Here is a 20,251-nt window from a genome sequence, read left to right on the forward strand (position 1 = left end):
ATTATCTAAATAGGTAAGATATACTTAATGAATGAAATGAATAAATAGTTTTCTTTTTAATATTAGTTGATTCATTAGTTGTAAGATATTAAAATTCCTTGAGATACGTGCCTAATCTATCTCTATCTAGAGATATCTAAAGGGTTCCAATATTTGCATTGATTGATACTTACAGAGAAAGAAACATATAGTTCATTGTACTTTTTTAGAATGGAACTATTTTCATAATTCGATTTGTTCTCAAGGAAATAACTAATAGTTTATTTGTTATAAAAAATATTTCTATGAAAATCTTGTTCTACAAGTTAATTTAATAGATAGATAACGAAAAAAATCGTTAATGGCTCTTAATACGACTTTGTATTGAATACCGGATATTAGTTTTAATAAATGTATATCCTATTACATCCTGATTTGACTTTAGCATTTTGATATTATTCATTTATAAAATGTCAATTGCCTCAATACAAAGCGACGTGTAGCAACATCGACCTTTTTAGAAGCCTTTTTCGGCGATAGTTTTCAAGGACACCAACATTTATGTTCCTGTACGCCCAGTATTAAATGATCTAAATACAGTTTTGCATAGATTATACACACTTGTATAAATAGTTGAACATCTATTAGATGAACATCAGTCGACCGTGACGGTTTGAAGTGATCTTTCTAAGACTCATCACACAGACCACGTTCATAATGAGATCGCTGGTGGTGTTAAGTGCATTATTTGCGGTATCTATTGCTGCCCCATCGTATAGTGCGTTGCATTATCAAGCAAAGGCTTTAGGAGGCCACGATGCTATTACTGCTACCGTTTATGAGCCCGTAGTTGAAACTCACGCATTATATGCTGCACCTTCTACTGTATATGCAGCTCCGGCAGCTGTTTCTCATCAGTCTCGAGTAGATGTACGTACTTCTTCGCCCACGGTGGTTGCCGCCGCACCTGCTGTTATTGCTGCACGGACTGTTGTAGAACCCGCTGTTGTTGCACCTGTACAGACAGTAGTTGCAGCTCCTGCAGCTGTATCTCACCAATCTCGTGTAGATGTACGATCGTCAGCACCAACAGTTGTAGCAGCAGGACCAGCCTTTGTTGCTGCAAAGACTTACGGATCTGGACAAACAGTTATTGCTACTCCAACTTTAGTTAATGTGGTTCCATCTGCTACCGTTTATGCAGGAGGTTCTGCTGTGTCACATCAATCTCGCGTAGATGTTAAGACATCACCTGCTGTGATTACGGAGCAAGTAGTTGAACCTACATATGTTGCTTCACCCGTTGTCGAAGTTGCTCCAGCTGTTGTTGATGCCCAATCTGTATACGTGTCTCCTTCTAACGCAGTTTATTCTACCGGCTCAGCTGTTTCTCATCAATCCCGAGTGGATGTCAAATCTTCACCAGCTGTGGTTGCAGAAAAAATAGTTTATGGTCCGTCGGTATACGCTACGACTTGGTAATGAAAAAAACAAATAATAACGATCCTTTAAGAAATATTTTCTATGGTAAAAAGTTCGTAATTTTTCATGAAAGAAATAAATAAATAATAGTTAAAACAAATGTGTATTTTATTGTCGTATATTTATACTCTCAGTATATTTATAAGTTTTTATGTTTTTGCGGAAATATGTAATTATATAAAATTATTCATTATTATACATAAAACTTAATTATTAAAATTTACTTCAAAATTTACTTTCGAAATCGCTTTAAAGAAAAAAGTAAAAAATAACAATATCCAATTTAAAAAAAAGAGATAGACCTTGGATCTATGGACCTTGGACCTATGCGATATATTTTTAATGTATTTTTGCTAACCCATATAAAACAATGGTTACATTGGAGCATTTCATATAGTTAGTGTCATTGTTCTTTAGTAAAATTGTCAAATGTTTTAACTAATAAATTATGCATTATGCATGTTATCGTTTTTGTTAGTAGCTTTACAAATATTAGTTCCCGAAAAGTTTGATTAGTACTATTTATTATCTAAGTCGTACCGGGACAAAATATCCATTTTACACAGAAAGCAAAAGTATGAACTCAATAAATAGCTGTTTAAGTGTTTAGTGTTATTTGGAAAGGAGACGATTATCTTCAGACCTTTTCAAATACAAATCTATACAATGTAAGCAACTGTCCAAAAAAATAATTTATCTCGTGAAGTTTCTTTCGCTGGTTTCTTTTCGGTCTGAGGCTTCTTTCCGAACCGATAGTAGATTATTATTGACAAACAACAAATAATGGCAATACATTTAGAATTATAAATATTCTGACTTTAACTTTAATATATTTAATCCAAAGTGCTAAATAGATATGACTTTTTTTTTAATGGTATAGTTGGCAAACGGGCAGGAGGCTGATCTGATGGAAAGTGACTACCACCGCCCATGGACATCTGCAATACCAGGGAATTATCAGATGCGTTGCCGGCCTTTAAAAATGTATGTCAATTGTTTTCGCTACAATTATATTATTGTTAGATTTTTAACTGATAATGTTTTCAAAGACTTACAAATACGTGTATGTGGTCAAGCCTAACGACGAGGATGTCAAAAAATGTTTATATAAATTAAAATGTATGTCAATTGTAATATCTTATGTAATAGCTTCGCATCTATTTAATTAAATTATTATTATTAGTCTTAAAATGTGTTTAACTCGTGTATAAAACTTTAGGCATTTTAATGTGTATAAACGAATGTATCTTTCATTACTTTAGAGGTCAGCCAAAAAGTAAAGAAAGGATTATTAAAATACAATTTTTATATGATCGATGAGAGAATTTTTTTTTCTTCTAAAATACGATCACCTCCACGGAGGTGACACGTCATATTATAAAACTGTATTAGAGTAGAATATTTAAAGTTTATTTGAAGGTTTTGTTGACAAGGATTTAAGGTTTTTTTTTAAATTTTATCGAATGTTTTGGAACAAGGTTCCAAGGTTCCAGGTTAGGTTCGAACCTACAACATTATTTTGATTACCTTTTAAAATATTAATCTTTATTGACGAGTTATATTTTCGTTACTTATTTTCCAAGTAACTGTGGATGGATATATTGTCTATAGAAATTATATATAATAATGGATACAGGTATATCCGTTTAATATATTTAATATACAGCTTCTTATTTAAATATAGTTACAGACGGAAACCTGGTGGTTCAGATTCTCCAAACAAACACGAATTTATACCAGATACAACAGGCAATTTTGCTTTGAAAAATTTTAGATTTTTTAATCTGTGATGTCCCCTTAAATAGTATTTTTTAATAAAAACGGGATAAAACTAAGTTCAATATCAATCTTTGTAAAATTTTAAAAGCAGATCAATTTTAATAATTTACATAAAAAGTAAGGCAAGACGCACAGTACCAGTGTATAGATAGTATGGCTCCATACTGTTTGTATTATAACAATATTAGAATTATTTATTTACATGTAGATATGTCTATTGCTTATACGATTATACAATACTTTATCATTTGTAAGATCTGAACGTTCTAAGTAGAATTTACTAATTATAATAAAATATATATTTATGTTTTTATTATTGTTTGGTCTAAATAACAAATCAATGATGCAACTGTAAATTTTGTTTTAGTAAAAACTGAAATACATTGATTACAAAGACTTTAATCTTCACGATTTATTGCTATTTGCTTAAAATGTTATTGTATCAGTAAATTAAATATATCGGGTAACCAGGAAAGAAAAAATTAAACAAATCCAAAAGATTGTTATGTAACATCTAAATAGCTTTAAATAAAAATCAATTATTTTACTCACACCAGAGGTACAAGGAACAAGGCATAACAGAAATATGACACTTGACATTGGCCTTTCACTCATTATAAATTTAAAGACCATGTGTAAAATTTAAATCTGATAATGCTGTCAGTATAAAAGCCGCCGAGTGCAGATTAAAACTATCAGTCGGCCGAAAACGGTTTGAAGTGATCTAGTTCGTCAGAAAAACACAGACCACGTTTACAATGCAATCGCTGGTGGTGTTCTTTGCTCTCGCCGCTGTGGCTTGCGGCTCAATCATCCCGTTGGCGCAGCCCGCGCATCACCCTGCGCTGGTGCTGGACCCCCACGGTCGTCCCCTCGACACCGCTGAAGTCATCAACGCTCGTGCCATCCACCTGCAGGCTAAGGCCCTGGAGCCCGTTGGACATGCTGCTTACGCTCCTTTGGCCCATGCTGCCGTCGTAGCCGCTCCCATCGCTCACTCCGCAATCGTCGCCTCTGCAGTGGTCGCCGCTCCTGCTGCTGCTGTGTCCCACCAGTCTCGTGTGGATGTGCGTACCAGCCCGGCCATCGTAGCTCACGCCGCTCCCGTCGTAGCTGCCGCTCCCGTTCTCGGTGCTCACTCCCTCGCCGCTCCTTGGTTGGGTCATTCTGCTCACGGACTCGTTGCTCACGGACTTGCTGGACATGGACTCGCTGGACATGGACTCGCTGGACACGGTCACTACCTTAAGAAACGTTCCCTGGGACACATTGCCTACAGCGCACCCATCCTCGCCCCCTCTGCCGTGTCTCACCAGTCCCGTGTTGATGTAATCTCCAGCCCCGCTATCGTATCTCACGCCGTGGCCGCCCCAGTGTTGTCTCACGCTGTCGCTGCACCCGTCGTAGCTCACGCTATCGCCCCTGCCGCGGTATCTCACCAATCCCGTGTTGATGTGCGCACCAGCCCCGCTATCACCGTCGCTGCTGTCGCCCCTGTCGCCCACAGTGTCGTTGCTGCGACTCCTCTTATTTCTGCTCACTCTTACGCTTCTCCTTTGTTGGGCTACTCCGCTCACGGTCTTAGTCATCTTATTAAGAGACGCTCCCTTGGACACCTGGTTTACAGCGCTCCTATTGTCGCCCCTGCTGCCGTCTCTCACCAATCCCGTGTTGATGTAATCTCCAGCCCCGCTATTGTTTCTCACGCTGTGGCCACCCCAGTGTTCTCTCACGCGGTAGCTGCACCCGTCGTAGCTCACGCTGTTGCACCTGCCGCGGTATCTCACCAATCCCGTGTTGATGTGCGCACCAGCCCCGCTATCACCGTCGCTGCTGTCGCCCCTGTCGCCCACAGTGTCTTCGCTGCTGCCCCCCTCATCCACTCCGCTCCTTTGGCGCATGGTGCTGGTCACTTAGTTCATAGCTGGTAGAGAGCTAATCTGGCGAACTAATATCGATAAAATTAATTACAATAATATAAAAATATTTATATACAATAAAGTATTTTACAACAAACTATTGTTTTCTCACTAACCTGTAGGTTGGCCCGACCTGTATTCGTTTTTGTGCCGCAAATGAATATTTTAAATATATTTGACACTTTTTTAAACGTGTTTATGAAGACGTAATTCATTTGGATTTTATATAGCTCAATGTTTAACATTTTCACTGTCTATAAGAACAAAATCTTATATTGTATTTTATATGATGTCACTAGTCTCCAAAAACTTAGCGACTGCGACCTTGATCGTTAACTATTTCATAGTATCAATAAAACGCACTGTTGCGAGCATCAACAATAACTCTAATTCTACACTGTATTGTTCTGAGGGTAGAAACATAACGGAGCTAAGATTCACAATTTATTACACACAAATTTTATAATTATTATACAATGTGTGTAATCGTTTTTTTTCAAAACGACTGCATATTTTATTGTGTATAATCTGAAACGCAGACAAAATTGTAGAACAGTTAGCAGTCGCGATATATTATGTATTTGGTACTAATTAAAAATCAAACAATTTTTTAAAATTAAAAGTAAAGAATATTAATTTACAGGTAATATATTGTTGTAAATGTTTCATTAGATGTATTTTTAACAAAGCTGATGTATTTACCCTAAATTGTCTTCAAAATGCCGTAAGAAAGTATCTTGTTAGCTAGGTTTTTTATTCGATATATAGGTATAAAAACTTAAATCTCCCTTGCGTATATTTCCATTGATTATTATTATTATGGTAGCACTGCATAGATCTGACAAGTATCGTGTAAAACATAAGAAAACTTCATATATTTGAGCCTTTGTTATAATCGACTATGTATGTATATACGTCAATACATTTCAAACTAGTGATAATTCTACTTTTTTAAAGTTTTCTGGTAGTTAGCAATAACTACGATTTTTTTTTTATAATAACAGCTTGTTAAACAGGTGATATACTTACGATCAAACCATTCTAAAATGTAAAGTATTATAATTTAACCTCGGCGATTTTTATAAATTAAATTATGACCTTAATTTTTCAATTTTTATACGTAGTATTATGAGCAACATTTCGTTTTTGTATTTTCGAACTTTTCATACTAACGAAGTGAAAGAAAAAAATCGTGAGGAAACGTTTGTATATATATATATATATATATATCTTTCCTATTATTGAGTATACTCAATAATAGGAAAAAAGTCAAATGACATTTGACAGCAAATTAACGCGATATCATTGGTCGAGAGCTTGACTAATCTATGGTATTCACTATGGATTTGCGAAAAAATTGCGTTTTGCATGTCGACGAAACTGTTATCGGTATTTTGGAAGTAAAATTAAAGTGGAAATAATAATCAGCAGTGGGAAATTTACAGGCTGCTAATGTAATGTAATGTTTGCCCTTTGGGTAATTGTTTGTGATAATATAAATAATTGAAATAAGAAATTATTAACATAATTATAGGTTTTTTTAAATTTACTATTTCATAGCAAATAGCGTAAGGAAATGTTTTAATTATATAATAAAATCTAGGCTTATCACTTTTAATGGATTTACGTTTTGACTCCCTCAGTGTCTAGTTTATAACAGATATCAAGGCCCGGCTTCGAATCCGAAGAATTTTTCATTTGTAAGGTAATTGACAGACTAAGTCTGACTGAATAGACTGAATAGATTGAAAAATATTTTTAAAGCTTACGTTAAGAATTATATATATATATATATTAAATTTCATGGTTCTATTTCGGTTCATGGTTAAATATAGGTCGTATTTAATTCAGTCATCTTAATGAATAGTTCAAAGGTGTATTGTATATGAACTATATCTGAATGTTAATTGTTAAATTATTTATTTTGAGTACATTAAGTAATTTTATTATATACGGGAAATATATATTAACATGCATGACATATTAAATTATTGATTTTCATAGAAATAAAAAAAATTGAAATGGAAAATACCTTTCGTATAATAAATAACAGTAAATTATAAAGATTTGGGTGACAGCTCTGCTGCATGTGCAAAATATTTGACGCATATGGGTGCTGCATGAATATTTAATTATCTGTGTTTGAAGTAAAAACTACTAACTGATATTTATTTTACTTATTAATATTTTTTCGCATAAGCAAGTTGAAGCTGTCTGTTAAGTCGATTGAATTGAACTTGACAATGACTCACATGCCATATAAAATATTCATATTAATAATAATGAAAATTTTAGAATGGCTAATGTGTTTGTATGTAACGAATTTGTTTTGACATATAATTTAAAAAAGTTATAACTTAAAACAACAAGTGTCTTATGACTGAATGACACTATTTTATTTATTCTGTTAAAAGTTTAAAGTGAAATTTTTATATTAGTATTTCTGTTTTTCTCTAAAGTACTGAGTTATTTAGTATTGTTTGGAATAATTTAATTTTTTTTTATTAAGAAGACAAAATATAAGCACTGGAAAAATGAAAGTAAAGAAGTTTCCTTGTTTAATATTTTATTATTTATAAATATTTTTTTTATTATTTTAAATATTGCATTAATAGGAGTTCGCCAGATTTGCTCTTCACCAACCATGAACTAAGTGACCAGCACCGTGCGCCAAAGGAGCGGCGTGAATGAGGGGAGCGGAGTGGTAGAGGGGGGCAGCAGCGACGACACTGTGGGCGACAGGGGCGACAGCAGCGACGGTGATAGCGGGGCTGGTGCGCACATCAACACGGGATTGGTGAGATACCGCGGCCGGGGCGATAGCGTGAGCTACGACGGGTGCAGCGACAGCGTGAGACAACACTGGGGCGGCCACGGCGTGAGATACGATAGCGGGGCTGGAGATTACATCAACACGGGACTGGTGAGACACGGCAGAGGGGGCGAGGATGGGTGCGCTATAGGCAATGTGTCCCAGGGAACGTTTCTTGAGGTAGTGACCGTGTCCAGCGAGTCCATGTCCAGCGAGTCCATGTCCAGCAAGTCCGTGGGCAACGAGTCCGTGAGCAGAGTGACCCAACCAAGGAGCGGCGAGGGAGTGAGCACCGAGAACGGGAGCGGCAGCTACGATAGGGGCAGCGTGAGCTACGATGGCAGGGCTGGTACGCACATCCACACGAGACTGGTGGGACACAGCAGCAGCAGGAGCGGCGACCACTGCAGGGGCGATGATTGCGGAGTGAGCGATGGGAGCGGCTACGACGGCAGCATGGGCCAAAGGAGCGTAAGCAGCATGTCCAACGGGCTCCAGGGCCTTAGCCTGCAGGTGGATGGCACGAGCGTTGATGACTTCAGCGGTGTCGAGGGGACGACCGTGGGGGTCCAGCACCAGCGCAGGGTGATGCGCGGGCTGCGCCAACGGGATGATTGAGCCGCAAGCCACAGCGGCGAGAGCAAAGAACACCACCAGCGATTGCATTGTAAACGTGGTCTGTGTTTTTCTGACGAACTAGATCACTTCAAACCGTGCACGGCCGACTGATAAATTCGACTCGCGTTCAACCATATTTATACTGAACGGACATAATTAAAAAGTAAAGCAATTTCAGTGGGTAATTGGTCAGTAATGCTAGAACAATGTCAGGTGTCAATAAAATGTTTGACCTCGGAACGCTTGGCGGTCATAATAAAAGAATTTCGTGGTCACAGCATGTAGTGCGCAACGTGTGTACGTCTTACCTATGCAGCGATAACATCGGTTAGCTAATCGACGACGTTATAGTATTTTAAAAAGTACATTTTTAAAGCTTTACTTGAGTTATTTTAGATTTGTGCGTTATGGCCGACTTATTTAGTATAAATTTGCAATATCTTCGACTATACATGCGATTAAGCTATTTCGAAATATGCAGTTGCACAGTTGTTCAAAATTCAGGTTAGCCCATAGATATCCTATAATTCATTCACTAGTAAATTTATATAGAATGAGAATAGAAAGGCAGCCTTGTTTGTGCAAGCGGCGTCGGGTATACACAAAGAAAGGTAGGTATTGGCCGGCCTCTCAACATAGCCGCTGTCGATACCTACATAAGTACAAGGAACTTATTATACCTATTTACTTACTCATAGACTACTTCATGTCTGTTTGGTTCCGGGTTTTTTGATACTTATACAAAAGTGTTATTGTAATTGAATTTTATGAAAAAAATACTGTTATTAAAAGTTAGAATAACTTGTAATGTATTAAGAAATATACAAATGACTAGATATGTATATTGAAGAAATTGTGTTAATATCGTGATATTACATGATTTCTTTTGTTTTAAGCTCATAACAGTTCGTTTTCAAATATAATTAATGGTTATTAGATAAGACTTTAAAGGTTACAAAAACACAGACTTAAAAAAGTTCAGTGTTAATATTATGAATGGCAAAGAGTTTTCAAAAGATTGTTTTATATGGGATAATACAAATTCAATAAAATTAACGATTCTAGTATTTGTATTGAATACGTAGATAAGTATATTCTGCTATAAATAGAACGTTTAAAGTGTCGTAATACAATTAAAAGGTGCAGAAAAAATCAGTTTTAGGTGCTTTTCAAGTAACGAATGTGTAATTGCTGTTAACTTGCAAATTCAGAGTTAGTACCAGGAGTTTTTAAATAGAAAATCCTCACTTTTTATGGCCAGACTCGAGCATTGTACTTAGGCCTTGGTGATCGGCAATTATAAAATAGCCACTAAAGAAACGAAGTTCGTATATTGGCATAAATAATATGATATAGTTATGTTATTAGTATAAGTAACAGTTTGCCTATTAAAATGAAACATTACGGATGTCAAAGGGTGGGTGTCGTGAGATAAAGGATCTATTCGATTGTTTCTCAGAACTTGTTTATTATCACAGTTGGAACGTGCATTTACATTTATTACAAAACCTCCACATTAATTATTCGTAATGTATTTTAGTACTGGAAGCTTAATAAAACTTTCTTTAACGCGAAGTTTTAACAATATTTAGACTTTGAGTGTGTGTAATATTATGTACAAGCATTTATCGAGATGAGTCAATAAAAAAATATCCCATGCATAAATGTTATATTTGTTTTTATCTTGCTATTAGGCTTAGTGTATATACGAGGGAGCCACAACTGCGTCAGACCACATTTCTGTCTATACACGACGAATACGCGTCGCGACCGCATCACGGTGACAACGGCACCGCGAGTAAACCTCAACTATTCATTAAAAGATACCACAACGCTGTAAGGCAATAATTATAGTCGTAAATGTGCTGACGTCTGATAATTAACAACGATAATAATCAATTCTAAGGAATTGATTTAATTAATTAATTAATCCAAATAACCAACAAATAACGGTGATTCTAAATAAGCGCCGAAGAAGAATAAAAATGATATATCTCTTACAAATACATCTTTTTTTGGTATATATGGAAGTAGAATGAAGTGTATGTTTGTTTAAGTTAAATAATATTACGACTATATTTTGAAGTAGATACGTATAGACGTATAACTTAAACAGATTTGCGGAACGGTAGGTAAACATGTATGTAAAGTTGCGGTTTTGTAATCCGGTGCGGCTTCAGCGCGAAGTTAACTAACCCTATAATAAACCAACCTAATTGGGATGATGGCTTCTGTCTAAAAAAACATACTGTGTAATAAAGCTTTTGTATAAAACCATTACAATTTTAGTAATGTATTCGTATGTAATATATGTTAACATTTGATTTATAATAACTTGGTCATATTCCTCTGGATTTAAAAAAAGGGTGGAATTACGTATAAGTTAATTCAAAGCACATATTTAAAAAATATTCTTGGGTAAAAAAAATCTAACACGTTTTTCTCAGCAGAAAAAAATATTTTGATTTTAATCTAATTAGTGAACAATGAAAATTGACGGACATTTTTTTAGTACCTATTTATTACAAAATTACGGTAATCAATTGTAGTTTTTCTTTATTGTTATTTATATTATTAGGTAATTCTTAATAATATCGATATTACCATTATAATATTTTTTAATTTGTATTAATACTTTGATAATAATATGTATTCAAAGAATCGCAGTTGAAATCTCGACATTGTACTGTGGAATTTGGAATTACATTGTAATAATATAGTTCCGTGTCGTTGCCCTGTCAAGGCGTCGTCATTATTCTTGAGATTTAATACAATTATTTGTAATAATTGTATCATTTCGGGTGTTTCGAATATCGTCAATAATTTTACTTATAAGTAGTGGTTGCCTAGTGATTAAAATTCCATACTTAATTATTATAAAAATGAGACATAATGTAGACGTATAAGATATTAAAAATAATTTGATAAATAAGGCGTAGTACTCGATAAAGGATTACGTAGATGATAAAAATATTGTGGAAGTAGTATTTGAGAGTAACTACTTAGTTTCTTGCCTGTTCTTCCCGGTAGGATCCACATTCCGAACCGGTGTGTTCAATTCAAATTTATGAATTACGATTGAATAGTGCTCGCAAGGGCCTACATTGTTGTTAATTTCAAATCAAAACTTATTTTTTTAATTATATGCATTAAAATTCAGGAAGATAGGAAAAGAGGTTTGGCCGACATAAACATTGCTTTCCGTATGCGCAATATTCTTCAAATGTGAAACAAAGGTTTTGCTATATATGTAATTGTCATAAAAATTACACAAAATATCTTTATAAATACAGTGCATTAAAAAACAACATATAAAAGAATTGTTGGTTTTAAGGTTATTTATTACGCATGTCTAAGGTCAAATACTAAATATACAAGTATAGAGGTATGGATCGCAATATAAAGTAAACTGGGCCATTTTATTCTGCATTATAAAATAACCTTTTGTATGCGTCGTACGACTTCGCGAAAAAGGAGGCCTCGCTCTCATTACAACATTGAGAGTTAAAACAAACGACTTCCAAATGAGGTTTTGGATATTAGCTCACCATCTTTGAAGTATTCCGTAGCTCTTGTCAACCTCATTTAATTGTGTACTTGTCATTTTGAACGAAATTTATAATTTTGACTTTGATGTTTTATGTTTAGGCGGAAATGAGACTTTCAGGTAAAAATAAACTTATACATAAGGAAAGGATGAATCTAGTAGCTCAGTATTCAGCATTCAACTTAAAGCGTTTTATTTTAACATTGATTGTAGCTGTATTAAAACGATATTGCAGTAACTTGTCTCTTAACAATAATTGGCTCCACAACACAATACGATTGGTTATTTTGCAGAAGGATATCGTTTAAATTCTTTGTCGTATTCGATTGCGAGAGTAATGTTTTTAGTAGACGAAAATTGTAATATAATAATTAGAAGTTGGTTGTAAGTAGTCGATTTACCTTTTAATTTTTTGATATTTCATATACCTAATGCTGTAATGTTATGTTAGGAATATAATAATTTTATTATACAAATGACAGTTATTGTTTTTATTAACTATCGTTTCTTTATTAATTGGTAAATTAATAATAATAGCTTCGACAAAATGGTTCACAACTTCGTTAAATTGCAATCATACAAATTTATATAAATTTCGCCGAACAGAAATACCAAATAAGTATGGTTAAGACTTGTACAAATTAGTTGTGACAGTTTGAAATAAAATAAAATCAAAATATACTTTATTTAAGTAGGCTTTTACAAGCACTTTTGAATCGTCATTGAACAAACTATATTAAGTAAAGCTACCACTGGTTCGGAATGTAGATTCTACCGATAAGAACCGGCAATAAACTCAGTAGTTACTCTTTTCCAACATCTAAAAATACAGTTATGTTAGTTAAATACAGTTATATATGTACGTAATGTATCCTGCCTGGAAGTCAACAAGCATTAAACATAAAACATTGAAGCGTGTTTAATGATAAATTAAAATGAGGGAGGATGGAAAACAGTTAATCAAACGCATTTTAAGCCGCTTTCTTTATCATTTATTAACGATAAATTATATATAGATATATACATGGTTATTAGTAATTCGACGTATTACTGTTAGTAATAGGGGTGACTCCTAAGCTCCTAGTTGTAATACATTTTTGGAGAGTTAAGAAAACGGTGATATTTTTAAAATAATCTGCAGGACAGGTTTTATAACGATTTTTTTTTTGTTTTTAAGGCATCTTTTTGGAAAAAAAAACAAAGAATATTGAAATAATATCGTTTTATCAAATTTTTGTTAATTATTGTTTTAATATTGACAAATAGCCAGTGTTTAGTTAATTTTTATAAATCAGATGAAGTAATTAAATTTAAATAGATACTTTTTTAAAATAAATCTTTAAAGTTTCATTTTTGACTAATTTTGAAAAAAGCTAAAAAAACATGATAACTCAAAAATGGTTCACTTTTGCATTATGTTTGGAGGGTTAAAATTATCGCAAATAGTCACCTCCCAACGGGAATACGTCGAATTACCATTAACCCTGTATAGATGATTGTAGCAACGAACTGTATTGCTCTATAACTTGTCTATGTCGTTCACTACCGACCGTTTATAGATACATATTGTTGGTTAATTCATAAAACTATATTTGTTTGTAAATAAATTAAATACATTTATATTTTCGCTTTTTATTATCTAAAGTTAGGGACTGACGAATTGGTAAAGAGTAGTAATTATTTACTTTATTCAAAAATCACCCTTTCTAAAAATATTTGTAAGAAACAATTTAGAAATAAAATTGTTAAGGATATTTCTTTATGAGGCACGATTGAGGGGATAGCGAAGTGAAATGGACGAAATAAGGTCGTCAACCTTGATTCAACATTAAGCCGCAAATAGGAACTATTTACACCCCACCCTTGTGAACCCATCATAAACACATTAATGTAATTTAAATTTCTGAACTTTCTGAATTTCTTATCATTGTTATAATAATTATCAAGATTAAAAGTCGAGAACATATTTACTATGGATATCGTTTTGTTAAACTAAATTCCATGTAAAGTCTATTAGAAATTCGCGGGTTTGTGTTGCATGAATAATAATAATATTTAAATTTAATAGATTAATTATCAATAGTATGTTTTTATTTATAAGATTACTAATATGATAAATATACTTGATATTAATTTCGCTTGTATGTAATTAACAAATTCAGAATGTATATAAATTCAGGAAGCCGATTTTAACCTTCGAACTGTTGTTTCAAATGTGATAATTTAAAGTGTACATTGTACATATATTTCGGATGACATGGAATAAGTAGGTGATATTTTCGATACCCGTTTGAATACTCGAATTTGTCTTGTTTCAACGAGGCCCGTAGATACTTTGCTAAACTTTGTTTTTTTACTTATATTGGGGATTAGTTAGGTTTTACTGTGGATACAACACGATCATACACTGTGTGTAAGCCTGCAAATTAATTCAGAAAAAAGGTTACTAAGGATTTATTTAAGTAATAAACAAAATAAAAAAATATATATAAATAATAAAATAGATTACTTCTTGGATATATGTTGCCGGACGGGCATTTGGGCTTCCTGACGGTAAGTGGTCGCCGCCGCCTATAGAAATTGGCGCTGTAAGAAATATTAACAACTTCTTAAATCGCCAATGCGCCACCAATCGTTACAACTAAGGTTAATTATCTCCCTTGTGCCTGTAGGTACACTGGTTCACTCACTCTTCAAACCGGAACAATAATACTAAGTATTTCTATTTGGGGGTAGCATATATGATGAACGATGAGTGGGGTTTCTACCCAGACAGCCTTGCACAAAGCTCTACTACCAAGTAACATATATAAACTTATGTTTGTTTATTTTTTTATTTAAAATAAGTCAAGGTAAGTTTGATTCTCACATGACTATTGCAAATATTTCGCTATTGTTGTTCTTGCTAAATCATAATTATGCGTCAATGTTTCACAACAAGAATTTAATGTGTGACGTGGTGATGTTCCTGCAGCGGTTAATTATTTTTTACTTATATAAATCTCTATATTTTTATCATATAATAAAACTGTAACGAATGTTATTATACAAGTCATTATTATTTATAATGAGTCAAGATTATTTTTTAAATATTATCTGCGCACGCAACAGGCCACCTCTTTACGACTGTATTTTATGTGATATTGGTGATTACAACAATGAAGGAGAAAATCTTCGCTTCCTTGTACTTCCTCCTTGGTTTCTGTAAGAAACAAGGTAAAAAATGGCTAAGTATAAAATCCCTGAGTTTTTAATGATATTTATATGATCATATATAATTTTTTGTCATTACCTTATTTATTTTTATGACTAAGTGCATAAATTACATATATATCAACCTTGTTGTTTCCCCTTCACAACCTTTAAACTTGTTACGCAGAGTAAATAATATAGTATATTTGTAAAAGCGAAAAATGAACTCATTTATGTACATATAAAGCAATTTCAAAGAATATAATGGTACCCGAGTAATGACAATAAGAAAAAAATATCAAGATTTCAATACATATTATTTCGATTAGAAGTATTTAGAAAAATTGGTAGTTAGTAATTGTGATCCACCCGGGTATTAATTTTAACAAAAACAAAAAAAAAAATACATTTACAATCTAAAAATTAACCAAAATTATTTTAATTTTATTTATATAATAAATATAAAATTATTAGAGCGTATATATCAGACTATGCTACATTATTAAGCACGCTTAGAAATATGTTTCATTAAAAAAAAAAAAACACATTTAGAGTTATGTTGATCTGGTAAAATATTGCGTAAATTTTTGTTACTATATATATTATTATCTGTGAGTATAATTAAAAACGATTAAAAATTAAGTAATTCTTAGCTTATGATTTCGAAAATTGAATGTAGTTTTGTATTTTTTTATTTAGTAGCAACTGTAATTAATGTTCTCATCATATTATATATTTTCTAGTGGCCTGTCATTTGTTTTAAGTCTTTTTATATTTTCATTGATGTTCCATGATACACAGTTTTAACACAGCAGCAACACTAGCCTTTCATATTTACGTAAAATTTACTTTTCATTTTTTAAGTTAATATATAACACGCTTTGTTTTTTTTTCATACGCGATTAATCTATCGACTCTCGTAAATTACTAAAATTAGATGATATTTTACATACTTAATTAAATCTGTTTTTTTTTGTATATAGGATTTTTAAAGTAATAGAGTAATGTATGTGATGATGATGATGTATGATGATTACTATATAAAATGATTACTACACAAAACATTAACAACAGTGAAAGGCGTTTAATTTTAAAATCTTTTTAATAATATTATCTTCGAAGTAAAAATAGTAAGATATAAATACATATATATTACAATTATAATTGCTTTGGTATAAAATCACAGTAGCCATTAATGTAACGAATTAGTTCGTCATCCTTCCAAATATTGAATTCCATTTGATATTCTCCACACAAATGAGGCACATAGAAGTTCTCATTATCAAAGTAAAAGTCTTCTATGTGGTAAGAGCCCTGGAAATGAAATATTTTTCGGTAAACATTGGTAACTTAATATTATAAATGTGAAAGTAACTCTGTCTGTCTATCGCTCTTTCATTACCAAACCAATGAACCGAATTTGACGAAATTCGGTGACGAAGCCGCGGGCATCAACTATTATTTAATAAAAAACAACAGTTTTAAAATTAAAACTAGTAAACTACATACAATATTAGAATAAGTGACGAGACTTAAAATTAATACAAAAGATTTTAATTTAAGCTTAACAAATATATAACAATTTTCTTTATTTGCTAAAATTAATGTTGTTCTGCTTAAATAAAAGATTTGGTTTTTCTTATTTGTATATTATGTATATATATTAACGTTTATATTGTTCTGCTTTGTTCGGGAACCGCAACTTCGTCTGTGTGAAAGTAGGTTTTAACGCACCCTGGTCTTTAAAGGTCAATAACTTTTATTATCCGATTTTATTAAAACAAAGGCTAAATTTTGCTCAAAGATAAGCCTAAACTATCTGTAAAACCGTCAAGAAAATTCCCCAAGTTGTTTCGGACATTAGCATAAATACAAAAAGATATATATTTTTTTCTATAGAAATGATATCTTGTGTCTTGTTACGCTTTCTATTGTCCACACAACATACGGTTTCGACTGCTCTATTATGTGTATAAATTAATAAAACGAAATGTAATCAATACGCTCTAAACTTAAATCAATTTGGAATATGTTTTCGAACCTTTGGTTGACACGAAACCAGAACGAATTCGTACTAAGTAACGATTTCAATTGAAAATTGCGGAACAATTATTTCACCTTTCAATACTTATGTATATTGAAAATAAAATAACTTCCTAGAGAATGATTTAATATAATATAGTCTGGTCAAAAAGACAATATAATGGTAGGCTTACAATAATTAGCATAAACCTGAACATTGAGGTATTATTATAATGCAATTGAGGTAAAATGAAATATCAAAAAGTACCAACGAACCCCGTTTGCAAAAAGAAAATTCAAGGTCAAATGTCAAAAGTAATGGTTTTTGTATTTTCCTCCTAAATGGTGAGATTTATAAAGATAGAGTGAAGTAAAATAACAGCCTGTAAATGTAGGAATGAGCCTTGTTTGTATCCTCCTTCTTTTGTCAAAGCTCCCTTTTAATTCTATCTGTAAATAAAATCAGAACAAGGAATCGTGAAAACGGCAGTGGCCATTTTTTGAAACTAAAAAAAAATGTAGACTGCACAATTGCTCAATATGAGAACGTTCTTGGGCTAAGCAACATATAGGTATAGATAATTCTTGACGACGATTTCAATATCTATATTTTGCATATAATATCGTTTATAAACGTTTCTGTTAATACAGATAAATGTGCGAATGTTCAACAATTATCGGCATATTTACACAAAATCCTATTGAATTATAACCTTAGATTGTCTATGATATTTGTAAAATAGCAACGAGGTATATAGTATATGAGCTGGAAGTATGAAAGACCACCATGCTCTTTGTTGTTACATCCGAGTCGATTTTACAAATACTCCATCATTTCATTTTTTTTATCGTTGCCACATAATTATAAAAAAATAAATTATTTTCGTATCTATGAATGATTAAATAACCAAACTTTTAATCAGTCACTCAAGTCGTATTCCGTTTCTAAGTCGATATCAAAAACGTCCTGTTGAATTTACTTTGGGTCATGAAAATTTCAATGCCTCTTTTTTGCTCTGAACATCTGAACAATCTTCAATAATTTTAAATATGAAATCTGAATCTATCTTAATTTAAGAATATTTATTGGATATTACATATTTAGATTTTTTATTTTCAAACTTACCAACATACGATTTAAAGTTGAAGTATATTTATATAATATATATTTATAGTATATTTATATATTTATATAATAATAAATAAAATCAACCAATTTGATCGACACATTATCAGTTTTCATTAAAGTAACTATTTACTGTTTGGTTTTATTTATTATTAGTAGTGTTTATTTTTATTTGATCATGATAAGTGATTGTTATGAAACGACTTCTATTCACTATATTTTTTCAATTGGTATGTTATAAATAAGTTTCTACTTTGAACATTTGTTATTCATACCACATACATGACAATATCATTATTTCATATTGCTGTTCCAGATAATGGCTTTGTTGTTCATGAAAAGTATATCATATAAAGTATCGTTTGTGAGCCTGTAAATGAAAGAATAAAAAATATGTTTTGAAAATTAATTAAGTCCAATGCTTTACGTTCTTTATAAGACATAGTAAACACTGCCAAGTTCGAGCTGTTACTGGGAATTTCGTGATAGAAATTTCAAGCACTTTTTTTTAGCCGATTCGGGGCTTTCTATTCTAGGACCTCGGGATCGACAGCGGTATAAGTTAGCTACAAAAATCGCCCGCCATCATAGAGAAAAAGCAGGGAGCGAATGTGTTCACCGCTCGCATTTGACGAGAATTATAACATAAAATGGTGGTAATATTAACTATTAAGTTATTATGGAAAGTAATGGTAAAATAAACATCTTTATGCACGTCTAACAGTGTTTCGCAGTCTAAATACCTAACGTGTTGTAAAAAATGATAATGTAACATTTAATTCACACCCTATAAGGATTAATTGCTTTACAGTCCGCTAATATGCCTTTATACATGAACTGATTGTATCTGTATGCGTGAGTTTTATTTTTGTTACTAACGTTTTTTTTTTTTATTCGTGGGGAATCAGGCAATGACACATTAGCTTATCTGTATATTTTTATTTATTATCTGTATACTATTCTATTTTTTTTATTTAAATAACGTTCATAATTTTTCTTAAGTAAATATATAATTAATAATATATCTTAAGTTTGTACTAAGTTAAAGCTAGATCGTCAGGAAACGGTATTCGAACAGTTATAATAATCCACCTTGACCAAGATTGTCTTTATAAATTGCATAATAGCACTCAACATTTTAAGAGTTAATGTCATCACGAAACCGCAAGAGTTCGGTACAATAAAATGATTAAGTTCAAAATTATAAGACATCACAAATAATAATAGGGTTCCGTTGTAATCCCATTGAATGGAAACTCAATTTTTTTTTTAATTAATTAATAGGGCAAATCGGCCTTCTATAGCTATGTGGTTACCATAAACATTGTTACTAAAGGTAGTCCAGTCATTACTTACATTTGGAAATGCAAATGAACCGAGAAGGCTTTTTGAATATTTTGTAGGGAGGAATTAGAAAAACTTTACTTGAAATAGTAGACCTCGATTTCCTATGTGCGTTCGCCACCGTCTTAAAAAAAGGGTTGAATTTCATTTTTTTACGATAACTCGGCTGTCCTTCATGATACGAGAATTATGATTAAATATTTTTTTGTTGCTTTATTTATGCTCTACAATTTAGATTCTAAACATTTTTAACCTACCGTTGATGGTTATTGTGATATCGAGGGCGAAATTGAAAAATAAAGTCATCGTACGGTTATTTCTTTTTTTGCTATTTTCCCCTTCCTCGTGGTATATATTAAAAAAAAAATGTATATTACAATACTTGTAGAGCATGGCGATACCTACAATATCGTTAAAAATATTATTTTATC

At 32.4% G+C, this 20,251-nt stretch overlaps 3 protein-coding genes across 3 annotated transcripts; 2 read left to right on the top strand and 1 right to left on the bottom strand.

Moving 5' to 3' along the window:
• Window positions 1–640: 640 nt before the first annotated feature.
• Window positions 641–1,561, top strand: LOC113393935 (uncharacterized). The gene has a single exon (XM_064217400.1). The coding sequence runs from the start codon at window positions 697–699 to the stop codon at window positions 1,459–1,461; it is 765 nt and encodes a 254-aa protein (XP_064073470.1). The 5' UTR covers window positions 641–696; the 3' UTR covers window positions 1,462–1,561.
• A 2,358-nt stretch (window positions 1,562–3,919) lies between these two features.
• LOC113393979 (pupal cuticle protein G1A-like) lies at window positions 3,920–5,256 on the top strand. The gene has a single exon (XM_026631128.2). It carries the CDS (start codon window positions 3,999–4,001, stop codon window positions 5,169–5,171), a length of 1,173 nt encoding a protein of 390 aa, XP_026486913.2. The 5' UTR covers window positions 3,920–3,998; the 3' UTR covers window positions 5,172–5,256.
• A 2,452-nt stretch (window positions 5,257–7,708) lies between these two features.
• Window positions 7,709–8,718, bottom strand: LOC113393917 (cuticle protein 38-like). The gene has a single exon (XM_026631036.2). It carries the CDS (start codon window positions 8,635–8,637, stop codon window positions 7,795–7,797), a length of 843 nt encoding a protein of 280 aa, XP_026486821.2. The 5' UTR covers window positions 8,638–8,718; the 3' UTR covers window positions 7,709–7,794.
• Between the last annotated feature and the right edge of the window lie 11,533 nt (window positions 8,719–20,251).

Source organism: Vanessa tameamea, chromosome 16 (genome assembly GCF_037043105.1).
Source record: "Vanessa tameamea isolate UH-Manoa-2023 chromosome 16, ilVanTame1 primary haplotype, whole genome shotgun sequence".
Classification (NCBI taxonomy): domain Eukaryota; kingdom Metazoa; phylum Arthropoda; class Insecta; order Lepidoptera; family Nymphalidae; genus Vanessa; species Vanessa tameamea.

Excerpts from the sequence above, each read along its gene's own strand:
- LOC113393935 (XM_064217400.1), top strand. The coding sequence starts at position 697 with ATGAGATCGCTGGTGGTGTTAAGTGCATTATTTGCGGTATCTATTGCT.
- LOC113393979 (XM_026631128.2), top strand. The coding sequence starts at position 3,999 with ATGCAATCGCTGGTGGTGTTCTTTGCTCTCGCCGCTGTGGCTTGCGGC.
- LOC113393917 (XM_026631036.2), bottom strand. The coding sequence starts at position 8,637 with ATGCAATCGCTGGTGGTGTTCTTTGCTCTCGCCGCTGTGGCTTGCGGC.